The sequence below is a fragment of the Misgurnus anguillicaudatus genome, chromosome 7 (genome assembly GCF_027580225.2).
Source record: "Misgurnus anguillicaudatus chromosome 7, ASM2758022v2, whole genome shotgun sequence".
Classification (NCBI taxonomy): domain Eukaryota; kingdom Metazoa; phylum Chordata; class Actinopteri; order Cypriniformes; family Cobitidae; genus Misgurnus; species Misgurnus anguillicaudatus.
In genome coordinates, this window is record NC_073343.2 from 36,111,598 (window position 1) to 36,137,935 (window position 26,338).

General features: G+C 41.7%; 3 protein-coding genes across 10 annotated transcripts in view; 1 reads left to right on the forward strand and 2 right to left on the reverse strand.

Moving 5' to 3' along the window:
* Nucleotides 1-3,658: 3,658 nt before the first annotated feature.
* Nucleotides 3,659-11,623, reverse strand: wdr20a (WD repeat domain 20a). 4 transcript variants are annotated; one of them, XM_055171536.2, is made up of 4 exons: nucleotides 11,318-11,623; nucleotides 10,034-10,231; nucleotides 8,511-9,821; nucleotides 3,659-4,258 (listed from the first exon to the last, which is right to left on the reverse strand). In XM_055171536.2, exons 1-4 carry the CDS (start codon nucleotides 11,573-11,575, stop codon nucleotides 4,151-4,153), a joined length of 1,875 nt encoding a protein of 624 aa, XP_055027511.1. In that variant the 5' UTR covers nucleotides 11,576-11,623; the 3' UTR covers nucleotides 3,659-4,150. The 4 variants fall into 4 exon arrangements, with proteins under 4 accessions (XP_055027511.1, XP_055027513.1, XP_055027512.1 ...); XM_055171538.2 differs by having other exon boundaries at nucleotides 3,659-4,496; nucleotides 11,318-11,621; XM_055171537.2 differs by having other exon boundaries at nucleotides 10,034-10,216; nucleotides 11,318-11,619.
* A 2,516-nt stretch (nucleotides 11,624-14,139) lies between these two features.
* On the forward strand, nucleotides 14,140-15,970 carry LOC129417093 (uncharacterized). Of its 4 annotated transcripts, none has more exons than XM_055171550.2 (4): nucleotides 14,140-14,293; nucleotides 14,377-14,451; nucleotides 14,535-14,603; nucleotides 14,786-15,970. In XM_055171550.2, the coding sequence occupies exons 1-4, from the start codon at nucleotides 14,231-14,233 to the stop codon at nucleotides 15,299-15,301; spliced, it is 723 nt and encodes a 240-aa protein (XP_055027525.2). In that variant the 5' UTR covers nucleotides 14,140-14,230; the 3' UTR covers nucleotides 15,302-15,970. The 4 variants fall into 4 exon arrangements, with proteins under 4 accessions (XP_055027525.2, XP_055027526.2, XP_055027527.2 ...); XM_055171551.2 differs by having other exon boundaries at nucleotides 14,538-14,603; XM_055171552.2 differs by having other exon boundaries at nucleotides 14,142-14,293; nucleotides 14,380-14,451.
* Nucleotides 15,971-16,454: 484 nt separating this feature from the next.
* dync1h1 (dynein, cytoplasmic 1, heavy chain 1) overlaps nucleotides 16,455-26,338 on the reverse strand; it is a 33,882-nt gene continuing 23,998 nt past the window's right edge. For both annotated transcript variants that reach the window (XM_073869831.1, XM_073869830.1), the window contains exons 53-77: nucleotides 26,076-26,291; nucleotides 25,707-25,919; nucleotides 25,197-25,324; nucleotides 24,912-25,065; nucleotides 24,584-24,730; nucleotides 24,356-24,506; nucleotides 24,014-24,267; nucleotides 23,716-23,852; nucleotides 23,533-23,625; nucleotides 23,243-23,417; nucleotides 23,075-23,150; nucleotides 22,830-22,990; nucleotides 22,628-22,739; nucleotides 22,464-22,524; nucleotides 20,090-20,213; nucleotides 19,862-19,975; nucleotides 19,102-19,272; nucleotides 18,809-19,026; nucleotides 18,612-18,715; nucleotides 17,967-18,175; nucleotides 17,717-17,870; nucleotides 17,444-17,586; nucleotides 17,162-17,330; nucleotides 16,952-17,076; nucleotides 16,455-16,859 (exon numbers count right to left, since the gene is read on the reverse strand). In XM_073869831.1, coding sequence (XP_073725932.1) covers nucleotides 16,731-16,859; nucleotides 16,952-17,076; nucleotides 17,162-17,330; nucleotides 17,444-17,586; nucleotides 17,717-17,870; nucleotides 17,967-18,175; nucleotides 18,612-18,715; nucleotides 18,809-19,026; nucleotides 19,102-19,272; nucleotides 19,862-19,975; nucleotides 20,090-20,213; nucleotides 22,464-22,524; nucleotides 22,628-22,739; nucleotides 22,830-22,990; nucleotides 23,075-23,150; nucleotides 23,243-23,417; nucleotides 23,533-23,625; nucleotides 23,716-23,852; nucleotides 24,014-24,267; nucleotides 24,356-24,506; nucleotides 24,584-24,730; nucleotides 24,912-25,065; nucleotides 25,197-25,324; nucleotides 25,707-25,919; nucleotides 26,076-26,291 — 3,738 coding nt within the window. In that variant the 3' untranslated portion in view covers nucleotides 16,455-16,730. The remainder of the gene's footprint in view (nucleotides 16,860-16,951; nucleotides 17,077-17,161; nucleotides 17,331-17,443; nucleotides 17,587-17,716; nucleotides 17,871-17,966; nucleotides 18,176-18,611; nucleotides 18,716-18,808; nucleotides 19,027-19,101; nucleotides 19,273-19,861; nucleotides 19,976-20,089; nucleotides 20,214-22,463; nucleotides 22,525-22,627; nucleotides 22,740-22,829; nucleotides 22,991-23,074; nucleotides 23,151-23,242; nucleotides 23,418-23,532; nucleotides 23,626-23,715; nucleotides 23,853-24,013; nucleotides 24,268-24,355; nucleotides 24,507-24,583; nucleotides 24,731-24,911; nucleotides 25,066-25,196; nucleotides 25,325-25,706; nucleotides 25,920-26,075; nucleotides 26,292-26,338) is intronic.

Consider the following 26,338-nt stretch of genomic DNA (forward strand, 5'->3'; position numbering starts at 1 on the left):
CTAATTACACAACACTGAATGAATCTGCATTAAGAAAACGAAATTTACCATTAAAAGGCTTTTCGTTGTTGATGTGCTTCTGACTTCGACGACGATCTCGCGTGGTGGACCGCGATTTAGAAAAGTACTAGACACGCCTCCTACTACTACAAGACACGCCTACTACAACTGACGCCTCCGTCTTGCAGGACGCAGACAGACACGACTCGATTTGAGGGCGGCCAGAATGACAGGTAAAACTTTCGGCTGCTTTGAAGCTCATAACAACTCAATGGACGGAAAAGCCGTTACTTTATATTACCGTTTCTTGGTCACAAAGTGTAGTTTTAAGATTAGTTCAGTCGAGAATGTATATGTATTATATTTAAATCTGCAGTCGATTAGTAAAGATAGCGCCTGTTTGAACGTTTGCTTAGTGAGATTCGGTACGAATGAGAACCAAAGCATGAGCGGACATCAGTGTTCACTCGCCCCGCTGACCACCGCCCTCTCTGGGCTACATTTCTGACAGAGATACCCTGGCTCTCATGTTGGCCTTGTTTGTTTATGATCGTCAAAATGAGATCAAATCAGCAGTATTTGGTGTCATGATCAAACTATTACTTGTTTTTTAATTCATATTTAGTGTCTTTTGTGTTGTTATTGTTTTGGCGCGAGGTAAAAGTTAATAAAACTATTTGTATAACGTTACTATTGCTTTCTCATTTATTCTTAACGTGATACGAGCACTCGATTATTATTATTAAACTTTGTTCTTGTCAGTACTATATAAAACTGTTTTTTATAAGTGTCAGAGAGATGTTTTTGCATGCTGCTTATAAATATACCAGTGGCGATATCTCATAACATGTTTTAATAGTCAGGTCACGATAAAGTAAATGATCAATGTCCACATTTAAAAGCTGCGGTGCTTACCTGCTGTTTCACGGTGTTTTCGCGTTCTGATAAGAAATATAGCTCCAGAAAAAAAAACGAGTGTTTATATTCCTCTTTCCAAGTGTTAATAATCCACACGATGTGACAAGACATTTCTCCCATTAACTGTAACGTAACATCCAAGAGCGCTGATCTTTGACTAATAACTTCAGATTGGGGATTCAGACTGATTTATGAGCTAGTAAACTAATGAGATACACGGAGAGTGATTCAAACAGGGCGTCTGTGTTTTTCCATTCAGAGATGAGCCTGCTTAGGACCTCCATTCACTAGGTGGCGGAATAATACTAAAGGTGAAGCGGCTACAGTGCTGTTATCAGCACAATATCGTATGGCTCTTAGCCAATCAGATTCGAGAACCAGAAAGAACTGTTGTATAAAAATAAAATACAAGAACATTTAAATTTAAAATTTTACATCACAATCGCTCTTAACTTACAATTAAGACTTTCATTTCCTCAATTAATCCATCCTTCCAAAAATTAATCCCACCCAATAAATCCTTACCTATCCCAATTTCAATCACACACACACATCACAAGTGTGTACAGTTTTGTTGTGACAGTAACCAAGCTTTTATCAAACCCAAGAAGATAAAAGGATTTGTACACGTAATAAGGTGTGTGGGGAGAGTATTCCACTGAGTTATAGCCACAAAAGAAAAAGATGATTTACCAAAAGAAGTTTTACGATTTGGAATATTGCACTCTCCTCTAGTGGCTGATCGAGTAGCTCTTTTTTCTGAGTTGAGTGCGACACCATCATTGCATTTAAATAAGTAGTTGATGCCTCAATAGTAAGAGAGTTTCTTATATGGAAGGCTAGGATGCTTTAGCCATACTAAGCTGCATTGTAAACTTATTTATTAAACTTTTATATATTAGATTATAAGTAGGTAAAACCCATTTTAGAAAGCTTTTTATAGAGGCAGCATCTCTTTTTTCATTAGGTGCCAGAGATGACTATTGAACCAAGGCAATCTATGTTTAGCTCTAGGTTTTCTAGGTATTATTTTTGTATATCTTGCTATTATATCTTTAAGAGCTGACATTATTTCATTGCATGCTTGCTTACAGGATTTATTTTCAACCGTGTCCCTCCAATTTGTGTATTTTATATCATTCTCAATTTGTATTAGCTCTGTCTTTGGAATAAATGATATAGCATGATTAACTAAATTACGGTACAGGGACCAAAATACAGTAAAAGGTAGTTTTCTAGCTAATGTTAGATTATGATCTGACAGGCCAGTAATATGTTTTAGTTATCCTTTCTGGTACATTTGTAAAAACTAAATCTAATAATGTTTGGGAAGATTTAGTTATTCGTGTGGGTTTATTTATCTTTTGTACCATGTTAAATGTCTTTGCAATGTCCTTAAGCTTTTTCCTACGTGATTTATCAAGCCAGTTTAAATTAAAGTCACCCATAAGTATAACTTCATTCCTTTCATGTTGTTTAAGGATTTCAGATAAACTGCTAAAAAAATCATTTGTAGCATTAGGTGGACGATAAACTGCAAAGACAACAAATGACATTTCGGGGAACAATGTAATAGTAACCCCTACAACCTCTAAGGTGTTTTCATTCAGATCTATTTGTTTACTTCGAATGCTTTCTTTAACATAAATTAAAACCCCACCGCCTTTCCCTTGACTTCTGTCTCGTCTGTACACCTTATAATCTGGGATATTAAATACAGATAAAGGAGTTGTAGGAGTTAGCCAAGTTTCAGTGAGACACAGATAGTCAAGGTTTGAGTCTGTTAACAGATGTTCCAATTTTGGTCAGGGCTTTTTTCAAGTCCAACACAACAGACCGCTATGCACAAAGCGAGGTTCAAAAACAAATGATTGACTCAGTCTGGTGTGGAAAAACTCAACTGGTCTGCATGAAGCCCAGACCTGAACAGCTTTGATATGACACATCACAATGACTTGGATGGGTACGGTCTTTTCCGAAAAGAAAAATCCCTCCAAAACAAATTTCTTTGAAACAGTGTTGTAGTATTGCTTTAATCTTTGTTTTGATTGGAATTACTGGAATAGATAAACACATTTATTAGACAGAAGCGTCTCAATGCTTTGGTCCATAAATAACATAAACCTTTTCAGAAGGGTCAGGGGCTTACCTGAGGAAGTGTATATGTATACACCTGATGCTGATTAAACCAGAATTACGATGGCACGCATGCAACATCTGATCGCTAGTAAAGAACTACGGTCCCAGCAGGTCAGAGGAGAAAACACACAAGACCAAACATCCAAGGAGGGTTTTTTTTTAATGAAGAACAAAATGTGAAATGTTTAAAATGTTAATCACATAAATCAAAAATATGACCACTTTCCTAGTTAGTGTACATTTCATTAACAATGATCGGTAGTCACAAAAAAGGGTTACCTTAGGATCCTACTGATCATCTTTAAACCTAGTTGTTTCTAGTGAGTTTTCTTAGTATTACATGGAATAACTTTGCTGTTGGTAAGCAAAATATCAACTCTGGAATCTCTTTCATAAGATTCCTCTTCGTCTGCTAAACTTCCTGAGCATCATACATGTTGTTAGCAGAGTGTGACACAAAACACCGGATCAGACGACAGCTGAATGTTGTGGTGTTTCTCATACTTAAAGCTGCTATATATATTTATATATATCAAAATACATTTCAATTCATTTTTCTACAAGAGACAAAAACAAAAGAATAAAACTGCATAATTAAGTGTTTTTAATATTAACATGTATTTTTCCATTTTAGAAATATTACTATTTTCTGTAATGATGACAAAACGTTCACTAACGGTCATTTTCTTTTGCCCCATTATTTACGGATTTACAATATTATACATATAGTACAAAGCAGATTTGATCTGAAACAATATTAAAATAAATGCTCAATAGATACAAAATTTGAAGCATAATTCTCCACAATATATCGGTCTGTGAGTTCTCGCACACAAACGTAAAGCCATTCTCTTCTAATAAACTATTAAGTGCAAACAAATGTTCCTTTAAAAAACTATGATTGCAGCATCCAGCGTTTCAGATTTTTCATTTCAAGACAGAAGATATTAAAGCCAAGTGCATCAAGGCTTCTCCAAACATGTATTTCTTTTTTGTCTGTCTTCTTTATAGAAGTTACAAGACAAACAACCAAAACAAAATCAGTGCAAAGTTTTCAACAACGGGGGTTGAATCTATTCCGCGTGAAACCTGATTATAAAGGAACTGGGATGAAAGCGAGTCTTGGATTCATTGTCCACTCGATCGGTTGGTACAAGGGTTTTTCCACCGTTGACTGAATGATTTCCCCACTTAAGTCCAGCTTCAATACAAAAGAGAAGAAAATAATCATGTCAGCTGGGTCTGAGAGTGAAAAGAAATACTCTGGAGTAAAACCAAAAGCGCGGGAAAGCTGACGGCCACGGTTCAGCCGTTCCACTGATGCACAAACGTTCACAGCGCATGAACCGGGCGTGATGTGGCTCTTAGCAGCTGAAGTATTGCGGCTATACGACTGTTCCACTAGGAGAGTTCGCTTGGTTCTGCGATGTCAATAAACCCTGAAAAAAAGACACGGCTTTAAAACATTCAAACAGCTTTGCCATAGAGGGACAAAATGTCTGTACTGTATGTTGAGCAGTTCGAACAATACAGATACGTTATGAAGTACTCCCCAAAAAATATTAATTTCATGATGTATAACCCTCTGTATCATTACTTTAAAGAATAGTTCACACACAAAAACACTTAAGAAATGAATCTGGTATCAGATCTGATCCATTACTAAATGGTAAATGGACTGCATTTATATAGTGCTTTCATAGACCCATGGCCATCCAAAGCGTTTGCCTCACATTCACTCACTCATTCATACACCGAGGTTGGGAGCAGCTGGTTAGGTGTCTTGCTCAAGCACACCTCGACACTTGGTCAGGTGGAGCCCGGGATTGAACCACCAACTAGGGCTGTAACAATTAATCGTGTGTCCAATTAAAAATGCCTGTCTGAAATCCATTCTGAATCACAAGGCTGCGATTCTGTGTTCATGCACAGCTTGTACGTGTACTACGGCATTTGGTCAGTAGGAAGTCCTTATCAATCTAAAATCATTCGGAGTCGTTTATAACGTGCATTTAAAAAAGCGACACTCGGTAAAAAAAATAAATAAAAATATTAGTTATTATCATGAAAATACCTGAAACAAATTGAAGAGCAGCGATATTAATATTCCTGTAGACATTTCCTGAAATAGCGTTTGTAATGCTACTACTTCTGTCGCACAAAGGGAGTTTCTGCACGAGACCGCCCCCTGGCTTTGGGATGTGCCGGGATTTCACCGTAATTCATTAAGGGCCCTATTTTAACGATCTAAGCGCACTGTCCAAGGCGCACAGCGCAACGGCTAAATGGACATGTCAGAATACACTTTTGCTAATTTAACGACGGGAAAAATTGTTTGTGCGCCGAGCGCATGGTCGAAAAGGGTTGGTCCTATTTTTTTAATGATTAATGGGAGTATTTTGGGCGTAACGTGCAATAAACCAACGAGAGTCTTATCTCTCATCCCCTTTAAAAGCCAGTTGCGCTAATCCCTATTTGGATGACGGACTTGTAAACTGAAAAACTAAGCGGAGGAAGAAGATCCCCAGTTTAAGATTAATGTTAAATAAATGGGTTGTTTTTCACTTGTATTGAAATTGTTATTTTTTTTTTTATTAAAAGCTTTAAAACCCGTTTTCATTTAGTCATGGAAGTAAAAAAGCAGGCTTTTAATTGCTTTAAATGTATGGCTATCCAATATCATCAAAAAATAATTTGCAAGTATGTAAGATAAGGTTTGTACTCTAAAAATACTTTATTTGTAACAAACAGGAGATAAAGAATTTACAAACGGCTCTCCGCAAGGTTCAGCACTTGGACAGCGTCAGTTTTTTTTAAGCATTACTTAAATGTTTTTCATCTCACCATATCCGCAGGTACAGAGTCATCATATACAATAAATCCGTGAGGTAACATTAAAAAAAAACCATTTAAATCAGATGCATTTGTTTAAAGCAAAGCATTTATTTACTTACCAGGCTGCAGGTGAAGCAGCTCTTTACGCCTTCTAACGTCTCATAATTAGTCCTCATTTATGTCCAAGAGACTCAATAATAATCTTTTACATTCAATCCTTTAATCTTTCATATTTAAAAGTGTTTTTGTGCTGCTGCGCATTCATGTATGTGTTAAGCAAACCCGCGTTGTCCTTATTACTAATGTGCTCTTTAAATAACAAAAAAACTTATTGCGCCATTGACTTTAGACTTTAGACTAGGTTTTTGTTGGTCAATGGCGTAGTCTATTTTAGTTGCCTCAAAATAGCAACGCGCCAACAATGCACCTGAACACACCTCGTTTTCAGACCAGAATGCCCATGGGCACAAAAGGGGGCGCAAATGCATTTGCTATTTAAACAACGCGGCACTAAACGTGAAAATGATAATTGCGCAAGGTGGAAACTAGCAAAAGACACCTGCGTCGCGTATTGCGCTGCATTTTGCCGGGTGTAAGATAGAGCTCTTAAATTCATTCACTGAGAAAACGCGCATTTGCACCTTACGGTTTGTAGACAAACTACATGAACCACTGCCACCCACTGATCATAACTGATAATCTCCAATAACAAACAAATTGATAAAGCCATCCAGACACTATGGGGTGGTTTCCCAGACAGGGTTTAGATTAATCCAGGACTAGGTCTTATTTATATTAAGACATTTAAGTCATTTTTACAAACATACCTTACAAGAAAATCATTACTGGTGTGCATCTTGAGACAAAACAATGGCACTGATATATGTTAAGTGTCAGTGCAAGATGTTTTCAGTTGGAAAAGTTCAAACAAGCAAGTCTGGGACTAGACTTAAGCCCTGTCTGGAAAACCGTCCCAATATGTAGTGTATATTTCACCCCCAGAGATACAAGGATCTTATTGTGGAAACTGTAGATTGTATTATAAACATATTCAAAGGTTGAAAACCAAACATGCATCACTTTGCAAACAGCTGACTGTATTTAAAGAGGAATGTTAAACAAGATAATTAATAACTGCTCAAAAGGTTAACATCTGATATGGGAGCAGCCCTTGATCTACATTTGACATGTTTGATAAGAGGCCTGGCCTGAGACATCTACATGCCAATGTTTACATATAGTCATAGCGCCACCTGCTGTCAACAGGCACTGATGTGTTTTACGCTATAAGGCGTCAATTATGATGTTTCACCATGAACCTGCAAAGGTCTTATTAAGAGCCTGGAGACAAAAGCACATCAGCATCCCCGACGTGCACCAAGATGCATTGGATGAAGATTATTACGGATGTAAAGTGAATTGTTATGCAAGACTAAAATGACTAAAGGGCCGGTGGTCACACTAGACTTTTCCTTCTACTGACTTCTATTCATACGCATGCGAATGCATCAGACCGGAAATGCAAGTTTGTGTAACGATATTTCGCAGGTTGCTGCGTAGCGTTATTTAAGTCTGGTAAACTCTGACCTGTGAATTTGTATCACATGGAGCGTTGTGAGCAGTACAAAACCGTTATATCACTGCACGACCTTTCTACCGAAAAGCACAAATGGACGAAACCAAAGATCATATAAATTAGCTGCTCCCCGCACCAATGTCAGACAAATACTCACTTGTTCAAAGTCTAGTGTGACCTCAGCTTTACTCTCACTTCAAGCTTTTTCAGGCCTTAAAGTCACAATGACTGGTAGTGTTTTCTTTAGTCACAAACACTCAGTAAAACTAGGCATGGGCCGATTACTGGTTTCAAGGTATACCAAAGTTTTAAACTGTCAAGGTTTCAAAACCACTAAAATGTTCTGTGATACCGTCTCCAAGGTATGAGCCGTGTTTATACAAAATTCATTAAATCATTAAGTCATGTGATTTATTTGATGTTTACATTTAATATACATTACAAAAATATTATATTTGTTGAAAGCATATTATAATTTAAAAGCTTTATTTTTTTACCTGGCATTTGAAAATAACACATTTTAGTGTTGCAATGGCCATACCGCAACACTGTGAAACCGTGGTATTTTTGCTAAAGATTATCATACCGCCAGAATCTTATACCGGCCCATGCCAAACTACTACCTCAACCCCTCGTTTTCCAATGGCATTTAATATTAGGGTGGCCATTCGTGCCAGTTCCGCCGGACACGTCCTGAACATGTTTTCGGGTTCGTGTATTTTAACTGAAATGTGGGAACCTCGATGACGTATGCGCGCGACTTCCGGAGAACGAACCCGAAAACACGCTCGGGACGTGTCCGGCGAAACTGGCACGAATGGCCACCCTATTTCATATACTGTATATAAAACATCACATCTGTTGCTTTGTAATATTTCAGATAGATACCAGAACTTCAACAGCAGTGGCCGCTGTATAGCAGCAATAAAAGCCCTGAGTGCAAGTAATGTTTATTGCTTAAAACCACAGATAGACTCGAGATAGATTTTTTCAACTCCATCAATAAAGCCAGTTTGTATATCTACACTCAGAAAGTACTTACCACTTTGCCAGGTCTCGCCCATGTGCAAATAAATCCTTCCTGACAAGCAGTGACGACACAGTCTTCTAGAAAGATGAGAACCGTTAGTCTCTCGTGTGCTATCTTTTTACAGATGAGAGGTTCAAGCAATGGCACATCCTCCATACGCGGGCAGAGCTGCGTGCCCAGCGTCTTAGCCGGGTCCGTTTTGGTTTTGGTGAGCAGGTTGAGTTTATCGCTGCTCTTGCTGCTGATGTGACCCATGCTGTGGTTACGCTTGTGGTCTTTGTCGGGGTGCCGATCTTTGCGGTCGTGCAGCGAAAGCGTGGCGAACTTGCTGACGCCCGTGGCGATAGGATTATCCGTGGTGACGCTCTTGCTGTTGGCGCCGCCGGCCGCCGAGTGCGGCAGGCTGTTGGAGCGCGGCAGCGTTGCGGGAAGGGAATCGCCCGGCATGTTGTTGGCGCCGCCGTCGTTACTGCCGTTAGCGCCCGCTGCATTGATCGCCGCAACGACCCCGCCGCTTCCTGCGGTGGGTGGGCCGCTGGTGTTCATGACATTGGTGTGCGTTCTGGTTCGGGACAGGGGCAGGTGGGGAAAAAGGATATCCTCTGTGAGGTCCCACAGGCAAAGCTGAGTGTCCTGGCCTACCGAGCCAAAGCGGTACGTCACGCTCACAGGCCTGCTGTCCGTGGAATTGCGTTTGGAGAGCCGGGACTGCGTGCTGTTAGCCCGGTCGCGACCGAAGTGGATTTGATCCTGGAAGTCCTCGTCGCTACCGCTGAACTCCATGGGATCGCTCTCCTCCACGCTAGTGGTGTAGTGGTCGAACGCCACAACGCTTACCCAAGACTTGTGTCCGTGTCCACGCGCGATAACCCGACAGTCTGTGAACGACCACACTGTCACCAAATCGTCCTCACCACCCGCTACGATGTACTTCCCGTCTGGGCTCCAACACACACAAAGAAGTCCCCCGAAGTAGCTTTTCATGGTCCCGTGCAATTCTACCGCATCAAAGTTAAAGACCCGCAGGAAACCGTCTTGGCTCACACAGGCCAGGAACTTGCCGTCTGGTGAAAAGGCAAACTCGTTCAACGCCCCCTCACCAACCATCCACTTGAGGAGAGGGTTACGCGTAGACTTGCTCTTGCACGTATGAACAGCATAGTTCTCACCCTGCTTGAGAAGCTGGTAATGAGGAGCCGTGGTTCCACACGTGTGCTCCACGTTATACAGGTACATATTTCCACTGGAATGAGCTACTAGAAAAAGACTCTCAGAGCCTGGCACCCACTTCACACAGGTTACTCTAGATTTATCTATAAGTCTCTGAGTGTTTAAAGAAGATTTGTGAAACGGGGAGAAAAGCAGAAGAGATCTGTTAGATATACAGATTACACTAAATTTGTCCAACATCCATGATCTTATTTGAAAAATGAAAACCGTCAACTTACGTGACATCCAGTAATTTAACACAGTAAAAATAAGGACACAATGAATCATCGAGATCCAATATTAGCTTTATTAATTTAGGCACTTACTTCTTCATTAAAGAGTTTGCTTGTCTCCTTCTTGATGGGGTCGATGAGCTGGACCTGCCCAGCAGAGAAACCCACCAGCAGGGAAACGCTTTCCGCCGTGGCGGTGAGATGGTTGAAATCATGACACGTGGGCTGCGTTCCCTTGTATATCCTCTTGTCTATTGGCTTGCTTAGGTCAGCAGCCTGTGGAAACAGATGCTGTGACTTTTACTTCAAAAACAAATCTACCCCTCAAAACAAAAAACCCAATCCTAACCGTAACATTGGCATGCTGTAGCATAACCCCTGCAGACATAGCATCTACAGTAGAAACTCGTCAAGTCAGGATTTACTAACCCCAGTGAGATGGAAAAGATGTCAACTACACACAATAACCACATTAAACTGAAAATGGCGGCAGAACACGTGGGCTACTTGGTCGCTTAAAAAAATAAAAACTATGGGACTGCTAAACACACAAACTACGTGACTGCTGAACTACATGCCCGTTGAACACACGAACTGGCAGCGGCAAACACACGAACTACGTGCCGCTTTAAAATAAAAACTATGTGACTGCTAAACACACAAACTACGTGACTGCTGAACTACATGCCCGCTGAACACACAAACTGGCAGCAGCAGAACACACGAACTACGTGGCGGCAGAAAGCGCAAACTACGTGGCGGCAGAAAGCGCAAACTACGTGGCGGCAGAACACACGAACTACGTGCCCGCTGAACACACGAACTGGCAGCGGCAGAACACACGAACTACGTGGCGGCAGAAACCGCGAACTACGTACCGGCAGATCACCCGAACTACGTGCCGGCAGATCACACGAACTACGTGGCGGCAGATCACACGAACTACGTGGCGGCAGATCACACGAACTACGTGCCGGCAGATCACACGAACTACGTGGTGGCAGAACACACGAACTACGTGACCGCTTAAAAATACAAACTATGTGACAGCATAACACACAAACTACGTGACTGAACACAAATGATCCTCCTTGATTGACCAGCATGAGTCAGTTAGGTTTGGGCAGGTGGGTTTATATGTGATGAAGGCCTGAGCTGATAATGGCCATAAGCATGACACAGGCACGCAGACACACACAGGTCACTTTGATGTGCACCATTCTGTGTGTGTGTGTGTGTGTGTGTGTGTGTGTGTGTGAGTGTGTGAGAGAGAGAGAGAGAGAGATAGAGAGAGAGAGTGAGTGAGTGAGAGAGAGAGACATTCAAATATAATGAATGATGTTTTATAAGTGCAATAAGAATATTCGCAGTTATCACCTTTCGAACACCTTTATAGATGTAAAAGTAAAGCTCCCGGCCCACATTAAAGCAGATTCTGTCGCCGTTACCGGACTGATCGTTGACGTTGACGAACGACACTCGGACGGGGTTCGAGCCCTGAGAGTTAAAGGGCACGCGGTTCGGTCGACTGTACTCAGAGTGCGTGAGGAGTTTATACGCGCCTTCCCGCGTGCTGAACTGACTCTTGATCTCGTTCATCTCCTTCCCTCCTCCCTCCGCCGCCATCTTTGACATTTACATTCATCCTTCCGCAGGCCCGGATCTGACGCGTGACGCATGCGCAGAACTCCCTCCCGAGAACGCCGCAATTCGCGCAATAACAATTCGGTTTTAGGCATATAATACATTGCACATAAACTATTAGCGTTATAATCAGTTTAATACGGACTTCGAAACATTAAATAGAATTTCTACCCCCAATAAATTAGTAGTTTATTATTTTTTAAATATGTTTTTTTTAAACTGCTTATGTTTTTATTTAACAATTTTAAGACAACAATGAACAGATAACAGTAGGTATGTTGCTAAAATTTTCAAAATGGTTAAATGCTAAAACGAGTTGTTCAGATAGAAAGAGCTTGAAAAAAGCTTTTAAATGAGACCAAGATCATGTATATGGGTAAAAGAATAACAAAATACTGGCCATTTGAAACTCGAAAATCATCACTTTATTTGGTCCCATGTTTTCCATTAAAATTCAAGAAAATGTGTGACCGAATCATGAAAATTATGAAGTTTTTAGCTATAACTTTTTAAATCAAGATAATCACCTGAATCTTACAGGATAAGCTGTTTGATATATCCTCTACATATACCACTTCTGAAAAGACAGATATATAAAAAAACAAACCACTAATTACACCAAATAAAACTCTTTATTCAGTCTATATATACAGATATCATCTACATGGCTATACGGCTGCGTCCCATTCTTTACCATTCAAGCAGATTTTGGTAGAGGTAAAACCACCTTTGGTAGTCGGTCAAATTTCTTAAAGTTTCGTTCACTTGTAGTTTAGCAATTAAACTAAATGTCTTTACAATTTCAAGAATGTCTTTACTCAACTTCAGCAAAAACAACGACTATTTTTCAAACAACCGACTTTGGCGAGCTCGCACGGCCAGTGGTTAAACATGAAAGGTGGTGACTGAAAACGAGAAGGTACCTATGGTTCTTCCGGTGGTGTTAACAATAAAAACTCAGAAATTTCGCCATCAACAAACCAACAGAAGCATTATTTTCAACAGCACCGCGCGCCGCCTGAGAAAATCTTGAGTTTCGCTGAGTGGAACCAAAACGTCAGCCGCGACAGCGGAGTTAGCAACATACCTAATTACAGGGGGTAGACGTACATCACAATTTACAAAACATTATACAATACAATCTACTTTACTAAAGAATTAAGTATATTAAATGCTTTTTGAGCTTTTGAATTTAAAGGCTTTGATTACTGTCAAAAGTTTTGAAAATGGACTTAATGTCTGTGGCAAACATTCCAAAATTAGGTTTAGAATGAATGGATCTGGCTTTATGAATATGAAATTTGCCTAGAAGAGAAATTAGAAAAACAGTGTTATCAAAATTAATGTCCCTAGAATAAAAATCTGAAAGAAAAATAATAGTCTCTGAAAATTCTATATTTTTTTTACAGCATAGAAAAACCAAAATCGTAACATCTGACCAAAAGGATTTTGACAATTGGCACTGAAAAAACGAGTGTAAAATAGATGAATCTTCTATATTACAAAATGAACATAAAGAAGATTTAAAAAAAAAATGCTCAAGAGTAAATTGCAAGGTGTACAATCTTGAACTGGAGTTCCTTAATTTTGTTTGTTATAACAAGCTTGTATGAAAAATTCCATAAGTTTTTAACATCAGAGTTTGGATAACAGAAACTCCATTTAGATTGAGCTTTGCACTCGCTACTTGAAGATAAAGAAAGAACATTTCTAATAAAGAAATTATTGCATTTTTATCTAAAATATTAACACCATCGATTGCAAGGGTGGGAATATAATTATTTAAAACACCATAACTTAAATGTGCTTTCAACAAAGTTTTTAAACCAACAGGGATACTTTTAATTACTTTGTTAAATCTCTTTGGGAAATTTGCACCTTTCAAAGTCACAAAGTCAGGAAAAGAAAAAAGGTTCCCTTGCATTAAATAAATCGGAAACAAAAATAATATTTTGACTTACCCATTCTTTGAAAAAGTAGAGAGGTTTGAGTATATTTACATTATTCCAAATAATACAAGTGTGTGAGGAGAAATTATGTTTAAAGGCCATTTTCCAGGATTCTAGAGCCTGTTAATGGAAAATTTCTTGAATATGTATTAATGTACCACACAGTTTCTCGCACAATCGAGCGAGCTGCACCATATTGACCGTTTCTCACTCCGAAGGCCGCAGCTTTTGGCACGTCTCATATATAGGCTGCATACGTCACAAAGACATGGTTTATTTAACTGAGCATTACATTCGTAAGTCATAAGCATATTACAACAATTAACGATTAACTAAGAAAAATAGTCAACTTTATCATTGTTAATATTCTTAAACAAAACAGCTATGCAGCCTACAAATGCGACCCCAGGAGGCTGCAGCCTTCGGATTGAGAAACGGCCAGTGTCATCGTTATGAGAGTCAAGACGGGTTGTGGCTAAAAGGGATACAGCTACGGCCAAAATCTCGTAAAATCTCGCTGGATGAGCGCAGTTTTTATCCGAACCCTGCCTCCAAACCTAACATTTCACAGGATTTGCCCGTAGCTGTATCCCCTCTAGCCAGAACCGTCAGGACGCTGTGCGTGCGCGACTGCGCGTATAAAAAGCAAAGTATTCAGTCCGATCTTAATGATGATCAATGACTCACGTGATCTGAAATGGATGAATTGGTCAATACAGGCCAGTCAGACGTGGTTTGCCGACTGGCATTTAAATACATGGTAAGATGTCAAACACGTGTTTCCTGCTTTTGTGCATTTTTGTAACATCCAAGAAAACGGCCAAACATGTAATTTTCCGTCAGGAGATGTGTAAAGTAGATTCAAGTTCAGACTCTGAATCAGAGACAAATCCAAGATGGTCTGATGTCAGCAGCAAGGTATTTCTGATAAAGATAAAATTGAGCTCGTGTGAATCTGATGTGAAGTGTCTGATCTCTTGGAGTGATGTTTGTGCTCTTAGCAGGGTTTTGAAGAGAATTGGGCAGCTTGTAAGAAACTCCAGCGGTTGAGCAGAGTAAACTACCAACAGGTAAACATACAGATGAAATGCATATTAGCAGCTTGACGTCACTTGAGATAAAACGCGTGAATGTAAAGATCAAAGATAAGAAGAAGTGTTGAGTGATGGTTCCTTGTTTTTATTTCTCAGTTGAAAGCATGCATCTGTGAATAGAGACACACGTTGTTTGTCCTTGTGACTGTTGCTTGCAGTGTCTGGATCCCTATGATGGAAGTTCTGAAGACTCCTCCAATTCCTCTAATAAGGGTCCCAAGCGGCAGAGACACAACGGTTTAAGGATGAAGGGCAGAGGACGCAGATCTGCCGTCAACCTCCCATGCGCGCGCAGAGAAATGAAGGAAGTCGGAACGCAAGAGGACCTCGCAGAAGAAGAGGTAACGATGAGGTCATCCAGTGACTCTGAGCTGGAGGTGAGCTTCTGTTCTCCCTGTAGGGCCGTAACGTGTTTGAAAGTGGAGCTGTCTGAATCTGGATTTAACAGCAGATCCTCGCTTAACTCACCTGTAGTACCGTCAGGTACAGAGACCACAGACACGAGAATCCAGTTAGGATCATCTCAAATAAGTCCTAGGTCTCCAGAGAGCCCTTCTTTCCATGTTGCTTTTTCCAAAAGAAAGTTTTTCCCGCCTTCGGGTGACTGCGACGAGGGGATGCAGCGCAAGCGGCCGTGCATCAGTGATATGGAGGTTGAGAACTTTGCTCTCTGAGGGAATTTGAAGATCGCACTTAAAAGCAGAAAATTCGTGAGTTTTCTGCAAGCCTGCCTGTGACAAAATTAAAGTCACTTTTCATTTGCCCGAAAAGTTCATTCAAAGAAAAAGAATGTGTATTGTTTATCATTTGAAAAGTGACTAAGAAATGAGATTTTAGTGCTGTTCTCTGGGTTTGGTTTTCATTTCATTAGTGCTGTCATGTTTTTCTTTAATGTTGATCTAGTACAGCAGTTTATCTGTCAGAATAGTAAATGGCGACATCAACGTCAAACATTAAAATCTGTTGTGCACGACAGAAGAAAGAAAGTTATGGATTTAACCCCAAACGATTCCTCGATGACCAAACAGTACAACTTACTGAAGAATTGTCTCGAGGTTAAAGACAGTCAGAGAGAGCAAACTCGTACACAATCAAAAAAGTCTTGGTCTCAATGTTATGTAGGGATTTTTGTAAAATAATTTAAAAGTGGTTCACAGAAATGTCAGTTGTGACGAGATTATGGGAAATAATTACAATAATAATTACTTGAAGGATTGTTTTCTTTTAATTTATTGTCTTTATTATTTGCTTCTGTGTTTGTCTTGAATCTCTTCAAATTCACTGAGAATGGCATTTGCGTTTATCACCGGATTGTAAATAAAGCTTGCACCTTATGTTTCATTGCATTGACTACATTTAATATTGCAAGCTTCAGACTTCAAACAAAATAAAATGTTAAATCCTCGCATGTTTATGAAACATTAGAGTGAGAAACTCGAAGATCTGCTGAAGGAGTCGATTCATTACAAAATACATTTAAAGATCAGTCTACATTACAATATCTTGACAAACAGATCTGCAGAATAAAAAAAGAATTTGAAAAAAAATTCCCTAACCAAGTCCAGGCACTGAGTAGGATGCAAAAGTAAAAAGCCTTTATTATTTATTGAGGGCTAAAACATTAAAACCGTATCTTCCCACTGGCCTCAGATCTGCAGAATATTTAGACCTTAATTCAATTTTTGACCTTATGGAATAAAATGATTACTTCTGAATTTAAAAGTAAATTAATTGTATGCGAGATCTGCAGACATCCTTCAAACATCATTTATCAAATTTGTCATCAAGTGTATAACATGCTGACTGATGCACGCATGATCAGACGAGTGACATCACAAACTTTATTGAACAACACTTATTTTGCACAACTTCCATTTTCCATCTAAAACATTCAGATCTCATTATTTAAAAGCAACATCGCTCAGAAATCCCTCATCCAACGTTCTTCAGACCTTCTAAACTCATTCAAGAAAAACATTACGTATTGCATGCAAGTCAAATATTTAACTACATCTATTTAGTGATTTGCCAACCAGACTTTTAAAAGTAATTAGTAAGGATAAGTAGAGTTAAGTCATTATTGTTTAATTTTTTTCACTTCATCTACTCAGTACAGAGGACGGCGACTCCACGCTCATAGAAGTGATGTGGGTCTTCCTTGGTAGCGATGTCAAAATCGACAGTGAATATGAGATCGGCACGTGTGAAGTTCAAATACACTGGCAGAGTGACCTTGAGAGAAACAAGATGAGAGAGAGTTAGTTCACGATCCTGAGAAAAACAAAATCCAAAAAGGAAGACGAGTGTTTGTGAATCACACTGACCATGTTCCTCTTTTCAGTGTTGCTTTGCTTCATCCAGCGCAGCTGCGTCAGGGGCAGTTCGGTGGAGATGACGGCAGACAGCGAGAGCTTGTTGTTTGCACAAGTGGCTCCCTGAAGCTTCAGACCTGTTTACAACAGAAAGAACAGACGATGAAGCAGAACTTTGATTAAAACGACTCATTTGGATGAAAACTCTTGATGACGACTCACCCTTGATGCCGAAGCTGCAGGCGTCCAGCGCGGCTCCCTGGGCGGACGTGACGTTGACGTCTAGATAAAGTTCCTCCAGAGACCAGCTGTTGACCTGAGCCACATACTGACGCGTGGCTGTGATGTAAGCCTCCGGCACGAACAGTCGACCCAGATTCACGTGGATGTTCTGAAGAAGATTGTTAAAAGTGAGCATTAAAACATCTGAAATAAACCGTGAGCTCAGAAACATCACGCTGTTTTGACGCATTGCATTGCATGTTTAACAATTGCAGCGGAGACCTTGAGCTCTTTAGCGCCCCCGCTCGCCGCTGCCTGCGAGATCTGTTGAAGCTGTTTGATTCTCTCGCTGAAGTCGGCGATCCACTGGATGACAGTCATGGCCGCGGGGACGGTGTATCGACACCAGCTGCGTGGTAAAATGCCTGTGGAAAACACACGACAATGGACATCGATTGACAATTGGTTTGTCGATTGCAGATTTAGCACAAAGTCTCAGAACTCGTATGCTTTGCATCAAAGTAACAACGGCAACACGAGCAGTGTTATGGCGACCTTTGACGAGGTCATTGATGAGCGTGCGCAGGTCGTTGGTCTGCTTTTTCTTGCCCCCACACACTTGCACCACGTCTGTCAGGTCCTGACGGACGTCCTGCAGCATACGAGAGCCCATTTTCACCTCCCGCTCGAAGAACCGAAACAGAGGATCCTACGAACACAACAGCTTGTTTAAATCATCTGAACTCAAGCCAATCACCTTGAAAGGAAACAGCAGGCCACGCGATCATCTGACGTGTAAGCGTACCTTGATGTTCTCCACCGTGCGTTTGAGGGGATTGACGGACTCTGGGATGAGATGGAGCCAGTTCGAGGCCGTGGTGTGAAGCGTTCGCATCCAGGCCGGTTGCGCGTCAGACGAAGACGTCGTGCGCTGCTTCTTCTCGGTTTCGTACGCCAGATCGTCCTCATCCTCCAACATCTGCATTTTCAACAGCTTTCCCATCATGTCAGTGCCTGCGTGGAGGGAAGAGGGCGTCATGAAAGGAGGAGGAGAGGGTGAGGAGGGAGCAACCATCCCCACAGGAAATGAAGGAGAGAAGAGAAATTAACAGCCAGACAAACGTATATGGTTCAAGCGCTGCGTTAATAAGCAGCTCACGTCAGGTTACTGAGGCTCACAAGGAGACATCTTCACTCATTTAACGCAGAAGATGACATGCATTCAGTCACCATTTAACGCAACATGACAGCAATGAATTACAGTTGCTGGAGGCCTTGAACACACACATGTACAGCGATCCACACGCTCGTGAAGCACAGAACGATGAACAACTACTCCAAAAAGATGCACGTAAAAGTTAAAGTTCATTGCTAAGTAAAAGATTGCGATCAGAAAAAATAAAGTGATGTCTTCCCAGCACGACTCCTGTTAGTTGCGTGTGGCTCGTACCCTGAGTGGTGAGCAGGACCTTCTCCGCGTTGCTCGGCAACCCCAGCCATGCCGGAGTCTGCGTGTCAGGCAACATCTCCACCCAGTGTATGAACTCCTCACGTCTGATGAACACACAGTAAAAACACATTACACCAGCTGCAGAGCGACTCGCATACAGCCACCAAACGCAAACGCTAAAAGCATCTTTGACTTACCGGATGCCGTCCGGCATTTTGATGTCCTTGTGTCCGTCCACTTTGAGCGCCAGTTTGAATTCGCTGTCGAAGCTGCCCGTGGTAAACAATCGTTCCAGGAAGGTGATGAGCAGTCGCTGATCAAACTCGTTATCGATGCGGCCGCCGTAGATGGACTGAGCCATCAGGGTCTTCAGCGCCGCCCACGGGATCTTATCGGGTGCGATGTTCTGACGACCCTGCGGAGAACATAGAGAAGTTCAGTTCACGTTAGAGCGACATTCACCTAAAGGAAAATGAAAACGCATTCAGACCTTGGCGGTATCATCTAGCCACGTGTCCACCGTGTCACAGGCAGAGCGCAGATCAGACTCTCCAAATTCATACTTCTTAGACCAACCCAGCGGTGCGTAACGCAGACGCTCCTGAATGACTGCGTGGAACCAGGCCAAGAGGAAGTACAGGCGAGCACGTTCATTTGGAGACTGCGACAGGAAGAAGAGAGTCATGATTGTGACTACAGCCACAGATGAATTGTAAAAGATTTATCATAAATAAACTAGGGTTACTGGCCACTTAATATATTCAAAGTCTCAACTAGGCAGACTAAGGGGCTGTTTGAACCTGGTATTAAGATGCGTTTCGGCTGTTCGGATCTCAAGTGGACAACGGTGTGTGTGTAAGATGTTTCAGCTCGTCCACTTTCGACCACATTGATCGAATGTGTGATGTACCGAGCGCAATGTTTTTACATCGGCCCTGACTTATAGCACGACTTAAAAAGCTGAGAACACTCTTAAACACAAGCAGCTGTAACAGCTGTGACATAATATTAGTATGCGTCAATTTAAACATGTCATCTGGAACGAAGCGGTCGAAAGAACGTGTCTCTCTCGTCCACTAGTGATCCGATCAATCTCATAACAAGTTTTAAAACAATTATGCAGATTCAAGCAAATTCAATGTTGAAACCAAACACTAAACGTATGCATAATAAATAATCGTAGTTTTAATAATGTAATGGTCTGCTTGAAAATGAAAGATCTGCTTCCGTCATTGAACTTTTTCACCTACCTTACACATGCGTGCCACAGGAATACTGCTAAACGTGCGCAACATGTTGGCCTTCACACCAGGAGGTGGCTCAAAAACAAAGATGCGTCCAGCACGCAACAGGTTCACAGGGACCTGACGGAGAGAGAGATACGGTCAGTGTGTGACATTGACTAACAATTGAGATTTTCAGTTGATCTCTTTCGACCTGATATTAAACGACAGAGCGCACAGAAAATGATAGCTGACCTTCGGGTTGATCTCCATGGTGAGGAAAAGGCGGAAACTGGCATGCGGCTGCATGGAGTGAAGTTTCTTCTCCAACTGCATGAGCCAACCGGGAGCCAAATGAACGTTTTCCAACATCACCCACCTTCAACAACAGCATTTCACCATGTTATCATTCACTGCCCAAACTAAACACACATTTATCTTACGATTTAATGTTTGCATGATATGCGAGCAGTCTCTATGCTTATATCAGCTTGTTTCGCCTCAATGTCTCATCCTCGGGTTCCCCCATGGACACCTGAGGCCGACAGACTCTGCGCTCTGGTTCGGCCTGAAGTTCATCTCATCTCTCGCTCATCCTCGAGCCGCCTAACGTTTACTACAGCCGTACAATGGGTCAACCGCAAGTAACTGAAGTAATACAAGACATACATCTTTTGATAATTTATTCGCCTGTTGCTTCATTTAACCTGACACATGAAGGGGCAGTTTCCCATACAGGTATTAGCTTAAGCCATGACTAGACCTTATTTTAATTAGGAAATATAACTAGTTTTAACAAACATGCCTTACTAAAAACATTACTTGTGTGCATTTTGAGGCAAAACAAATTGGCACTGATGCATTTTGAAGCTGACATAACACAAGACGTTTTTGCCAATCTAATGTTAATCTTGCTTATATATAGAGTAGTATTTCATCCTTTATATGTCCAAAGAGTCTTTCGTTTAGTCAGATTTATAAAAGAAAAAACATCCTTTCCTATTTTTGGCGTACACTTGAAGGCGTGTGGTGGGCGGAGCTGAAGAGTTACGAGTACGCACAGCTTCGGATACTACTTTTGGATTTACAGCCGACATAGATGGAAATCAAACTTTAAAAAAACTTTTTTTTAAATAACCAGCCTTATATTATACATATGATCCAGAATCAGATACTTATTCATTAATGGATGAACAGGAACAATAGCAGCACCGATTAACGCAGGACGTCTCTATCAGGTAATTAATCCTTGCTTGTTTATCCGCTATTTTAATAAAAAAGCAACATAATCCAGTTTTTAACTGCATTTGCCCGTTTTAAAAGGTGTAAATGTTGTAAATGCAGTACAAAGTGCTGTTGTTGGTGTTGTTTACATTACATGCACGTATGCGCGATTGCATACAAAACACGTGAGATTTTGAATTACTTATGCCTGTGGTTGTGACTCCTAAACGGGGTCTTTTAAAGTTTTGGCCGCTCCAATAGTTGTAAAAAAGCAGAAAATCCGGCATCAAACTGAACCTTGTTTGTAAAGCAGTCCTCTCCGAAATACAGCCAGGGAACAAACAAACTCATTCGCAATTACGTTGCTGTCCGGTAAAAACGAACTGCATCCACTGTTTTCTTACGAAAGCTAAATAAGGTTTTCTTCTCCTTACATCCAAAAACACACTTCTTTTGTCAAACTATCTTGCTAAAACAAAGTTGTCGCGTGCTGTGCAATGATACCGGTGACTTCTACTCGACGGAGCAATGCTAATGAGCGTTCTCGTTTCACTTGATGTGCAGGGCAGGCGTGCTTTTCTGGAGGTAAAGGCCCATAAAAGGAATATGGGGTCAATCAGTCGTAATGGATACCCCCATTTGAAAAAAACTTTCCGAAACTTGTAGGAAAAAGGAGGCGTGAGTTTGGCTCAGAAATACTCGGTTACAAGCTCAACTGCTTTTTTGACACTTTGCTTATTTTTAGCACGAGGACTACAACTCTTAAACTGTGTTAATAAGTCAGAATGCATGAAATAGCATTAAACCTCCCCTTTAAGATATACACGTATACGTTTGGACAGCTTTTACATTTATTTTAGTCTAAGACTAGTCTAATCCCTGTCCGGGAACCGCCCCATAGTGTTTATCCTTGGTCTAATTACAGCAGTGTTATGTCAGGAGAGAACTAACTAGTAATCCTGTTTATGATATGCATTTCAAGGAGTTGTAGCAATACATCCCTCATGTTTAAAATATAAATCCGATGTTTTTAAGCACCTCTGAGTTTTTTTCCAGCTTGGCAAGCAGACCGGACGTGACATGGGGGCATGGCAATTTAAAAACGTATAATTCGCAATAGCACCGTGATAATTCCATAGCTGAGATAATTCCATTTTTGTAAAAGATTTCAGATTCAGAGCGATCTTTAAAACATACACAGAGTTCTTTCTCTTTCACGTGGGGCACTACTTCCGAGTTGTATAAGTTGCAGATGATAATAGCGGTATTGCGGAAAGCGGAAAATTCTCGTCATTGGCAGGGAAGAGTTAACTCGTCAATGGCGGAGTTAATGCAAAATTGAAAAGCATTACAGAAATCAATTTGAATTGAATCATCGGCATCATGAGTGTGAAGGATCAGTTACCTGCCAGACTTCACAGCCGTGTTGATGTCTCTGTCGGCTTTATTGAAGCCTTCGGCAGAACCTTGAGAAGAGAACGAGTGTTCACTGAGTCATGATCTTAAAAACAAACCGTTTGATGACTTCCATCAGGATCAATTTGACGAGGACAAGGTGAAAGTTCTTACCAATGGAAATGGAGGTGATGTGTTTGTTCTGGTCAGTAGCGAGATCCCGGACCAATCCGCTGGCATCGTAACCCGGCACAGAACACATCAGTACCGGAGTCCCCGGCTTCACCTGCGAACAAATGCAAGAATTGCTTCAAACGAAACCGAATCAAACAACAGCATTTGCTTCAGTGAAGGACAGAAGGCCGTGTGTCTTCACCTCATTATCCACAATGTTGGCCAGATCAAGTGGTTGTTCAATGATAGCCATGAAGGTTTCTCCCATAACTTTAGACACGAAAATGTGCGACATGGCCAGCAGACGATCGGGTCGGAACGCTTGGATCAACAGCAGCTGATGAACCGCCTGACCGATCGGAGCTGAGGACAAACGTCAAACGCTGGTTACTTCTGGACACTTTCAGAGGACACTCGTTGTATGCGAACATGCATCTTTATACTCACTGGACGTCTTCTCTTCTGTCCACAGGTAGGGCGCAGACAGCTCTGGAGAGTTGCTCTCTATCCACATGAAGAATTGCTGGAATGCAAAAAGATCATTGAATAATTTGACCGACCTCTCTCACTTTTGTTTCTATTCAATCTGAGAAAGCAGAGGGGCTCAACGGTCACCTCATCAGCCTGGACTTTGGACACCAGGTCTTTAAACGCAGGTAGGTAGCTAAGGCGCACCATGCCTTCTGACTGCTCGCCGGTCAGGCCCTTCACCTTCGGCACGTCCTTCCCGGTTAACACGATTTCTTTCCCACGCAAAAAGTGCTGGAACTCTGCGTCAAACGACGGTTCGCTGGAGAACAGAGTAAAAGAAAAAGCAAGTGTAAACACAGCATCAGTCTTTATCAAATCTTCCATGAATTACAAAAAGTCTGGTTTGCATTTTCCATTTCTCAAGTTGTTTGTACCTGGTCAAACCCTTCAGGTTGATTCTGGCGAGGAGCACCGCAAATGTAATGTGATCTTGATGCAGCATTCCTCGAGCGACTCGGTTAAAAGCAACTTGGACAAAAGAAATCATGCACATCTCACATTACTCTGCATGGATTTGAGTATTTACTCTTAAAGATTTTTTTCAAGCGCAGTTTCTTACTTGGAAGAGGTCTTTGGTGATGTGAGACAGGCGCTGTGTGTGGTCACTAACACTCTTCAGATTAGGATTCTCATATAGAACAGTGTGATAAATGTCCAGGAAGAAATGCAGCGAGTACTGATACAGGAAATGCATCTGAGAAAGAGACAGAACCATCAAGCACAAGTAAGGGATATCCCTTTAACACATTTACAACACACGTTATTGTTCTGCATGTGTGTGTGTGTGTGTGTGTGTGTGTGTGTGTGTGTGTGTGTGTGTGTGTGTGTGTGTGTGTGTGTGAGAGAGAGAGAGACCTGGTTCAGAGACTCCATAGTGAAATAGATGCTGCTGCACGCAGAAGCCAGTGACAGATACTGCTGAGATACCGTCTCCACTTCCTGCATAACTATATCAGTCTCCTCCACTTTCCTCGTCACTTCGGCCGCTTCCTTCTTCAGATTCTCCAGAGTGGTGATGATGGTGTCGTCATCCAGAATACGACCCTTGACCTCATTCAGGGCCTGTAGAAGAGACTTCTCCAGCTGACGAAGGCGAAGCTGGAATTCACCTGATTGCATTTGAAACACAGCAGAACTTAAATCTCTCGTCATTAAGCGTCAGCACACAAGTAAACAGCAGCCGCAGACGTCACTCACCCTGAAGTTTCAGCAGGTCTGAGCGCTTCTCATCCACGTCCGGCCGCTCGGCCTTCAGAACCTCGTTTAGACACTGACTCTGCAAGCTGCTACGGGTCACGGTGAAGTTCACAAAGGTCACACGCGAGCAAAGGTCCGGAGGGAATTCAACCTGGGGCGGCACATCAGAGTTCAATTACTACGCGTTGCATAAATCAGGCGCTCTAGAGTTAGATAAGAAGAACGTACTGTCGGGTCTCGCGTAGACAGGAAAATGACGAAGGAAGGAGACAAATCGATGTCCTGATCCCCAAGGGTGATGAGAACTCGCCCACCGGTTCTGCGCACCTCTCTGTTGAGCACTGGGTTCAATATGGGGTCGTAGCTCTCCACATCCTGCAAAAAAAATCAAGAGCACTGAATTCAAGCGGTGTTTCCCATTTTCCCATCACTGTAATAAAAAACTGTGAAAAGTGCTACGTTAATAAATTTGAACAGAATTTAATACATGACAGAATAGTGCAAACGCTGACTTGCTGCATGTGTGATTTCTGAGTACTAATGAGTGCCTCTGTACCTGCACCAGCAGAGGGTTGCCAAATCTCAGGGCGCTCTCCAAATTCTTCCTGAAGGCATCGTCCAAAAAGCTTGTACGAGTGATCTTTCGATCTTTGTATTCGTTCATGATGAACTCTGTGGCCTGGCCTGATGGATCAATGATCAGAGGATACCTGCAAAACACGATTAATATAGAGATCGCTCATCACAATAAAAGCACTTCAATCATCTAACGCATGCATGTTTGCACTTCTTAATGCAAAAGCTGGTATGCACATGAAAGAACACATTTGTTGACACGTACCTGTTGAACCTCTTCAGCATGATGGCATTTTCAGTGCAAAGATCATCAGCGGGCAGAGAGTTGGCCTGCCAACGCAGTCTCTCATCAGCATTGGAAAGATATTCAGTTCTTGCAATGTCTGTGCGGAACTGGGATACAAATAAAGTCAAGTCAAGAAGCTTTATTGTCATGTCAACCATAAAGAGCAGTGTAGTGAAATGAGACGATGTTTCTCCAGAACCATGGTGAAACGGCCTTAACATGCTAATCTTCTGAGTCTCTAGCCCTTTTACCACCACATTTTACCCTGTTACAACATCCAAAACATACACTGTGAGAGTGTAGGGTCTAAGAGAAATGTGGAAAGGCATTCAAACTTGACAGATACATTTACCCAAGAATGGGTTAGGTTATTTTCTAGTGTGAAAATCCCATTTGAGATTTTGGGAGCACAATGTGGTTGGTCTGCTGGTGCTATCGTCACATTATTAAATGTGTTCTTGGTATCTTTGAGTCGTCTCCTGACTGTACCTGAATGTTGGCCTGCTGGAGGTGATGAGACCAGGTGGTGAAGAGGTTCTGTCTCATCTGCTGATCAAAATAACCAGCATAAGCAATGAAGGCAGCAGAGAGAAGACAGTCTCCAGCGATGGTGGACATCTGATTTTTGAAGGTTTCGCTGGTCTTTTCCCATCGCTCCCTCTCGGCAGATAAACTCTTCAAGAGCGCCGTACTGCGGTTGACCTGCAGAATGACACAGAACAATGACTGATCTGCTCAAAGCAGTAATCTAATGTCACAGTTTGACCTGCGACAGACACACGATCAAAAACTACTCTCTGAACAGTACGGACATCTTTAATGCAGACGTGCGCACACGTCAATCTTTAGTAGTCACACCTTTGCCTCCACAGCGGCCAAGTCAGCCTTTATGGCCTGGGCTTCAGAGATGAGCACCGCGTATTCCTCCTTGTAACGCGCAATGCTGGCCTCCAGATCACGAATCATCTGCTCCACCTCCTCTGCCTTGGTCTTATTATCTGTGGCATCATCCTCCAGTTTCTGCAGCTCGCTCCTCAGGGGTTCCACTTGCTTCAGCACGTCTGCGTAATTCAGCTGAAAACAGAAACGCACAGAGATCACAAGCCGAGCAAGAGCGGACG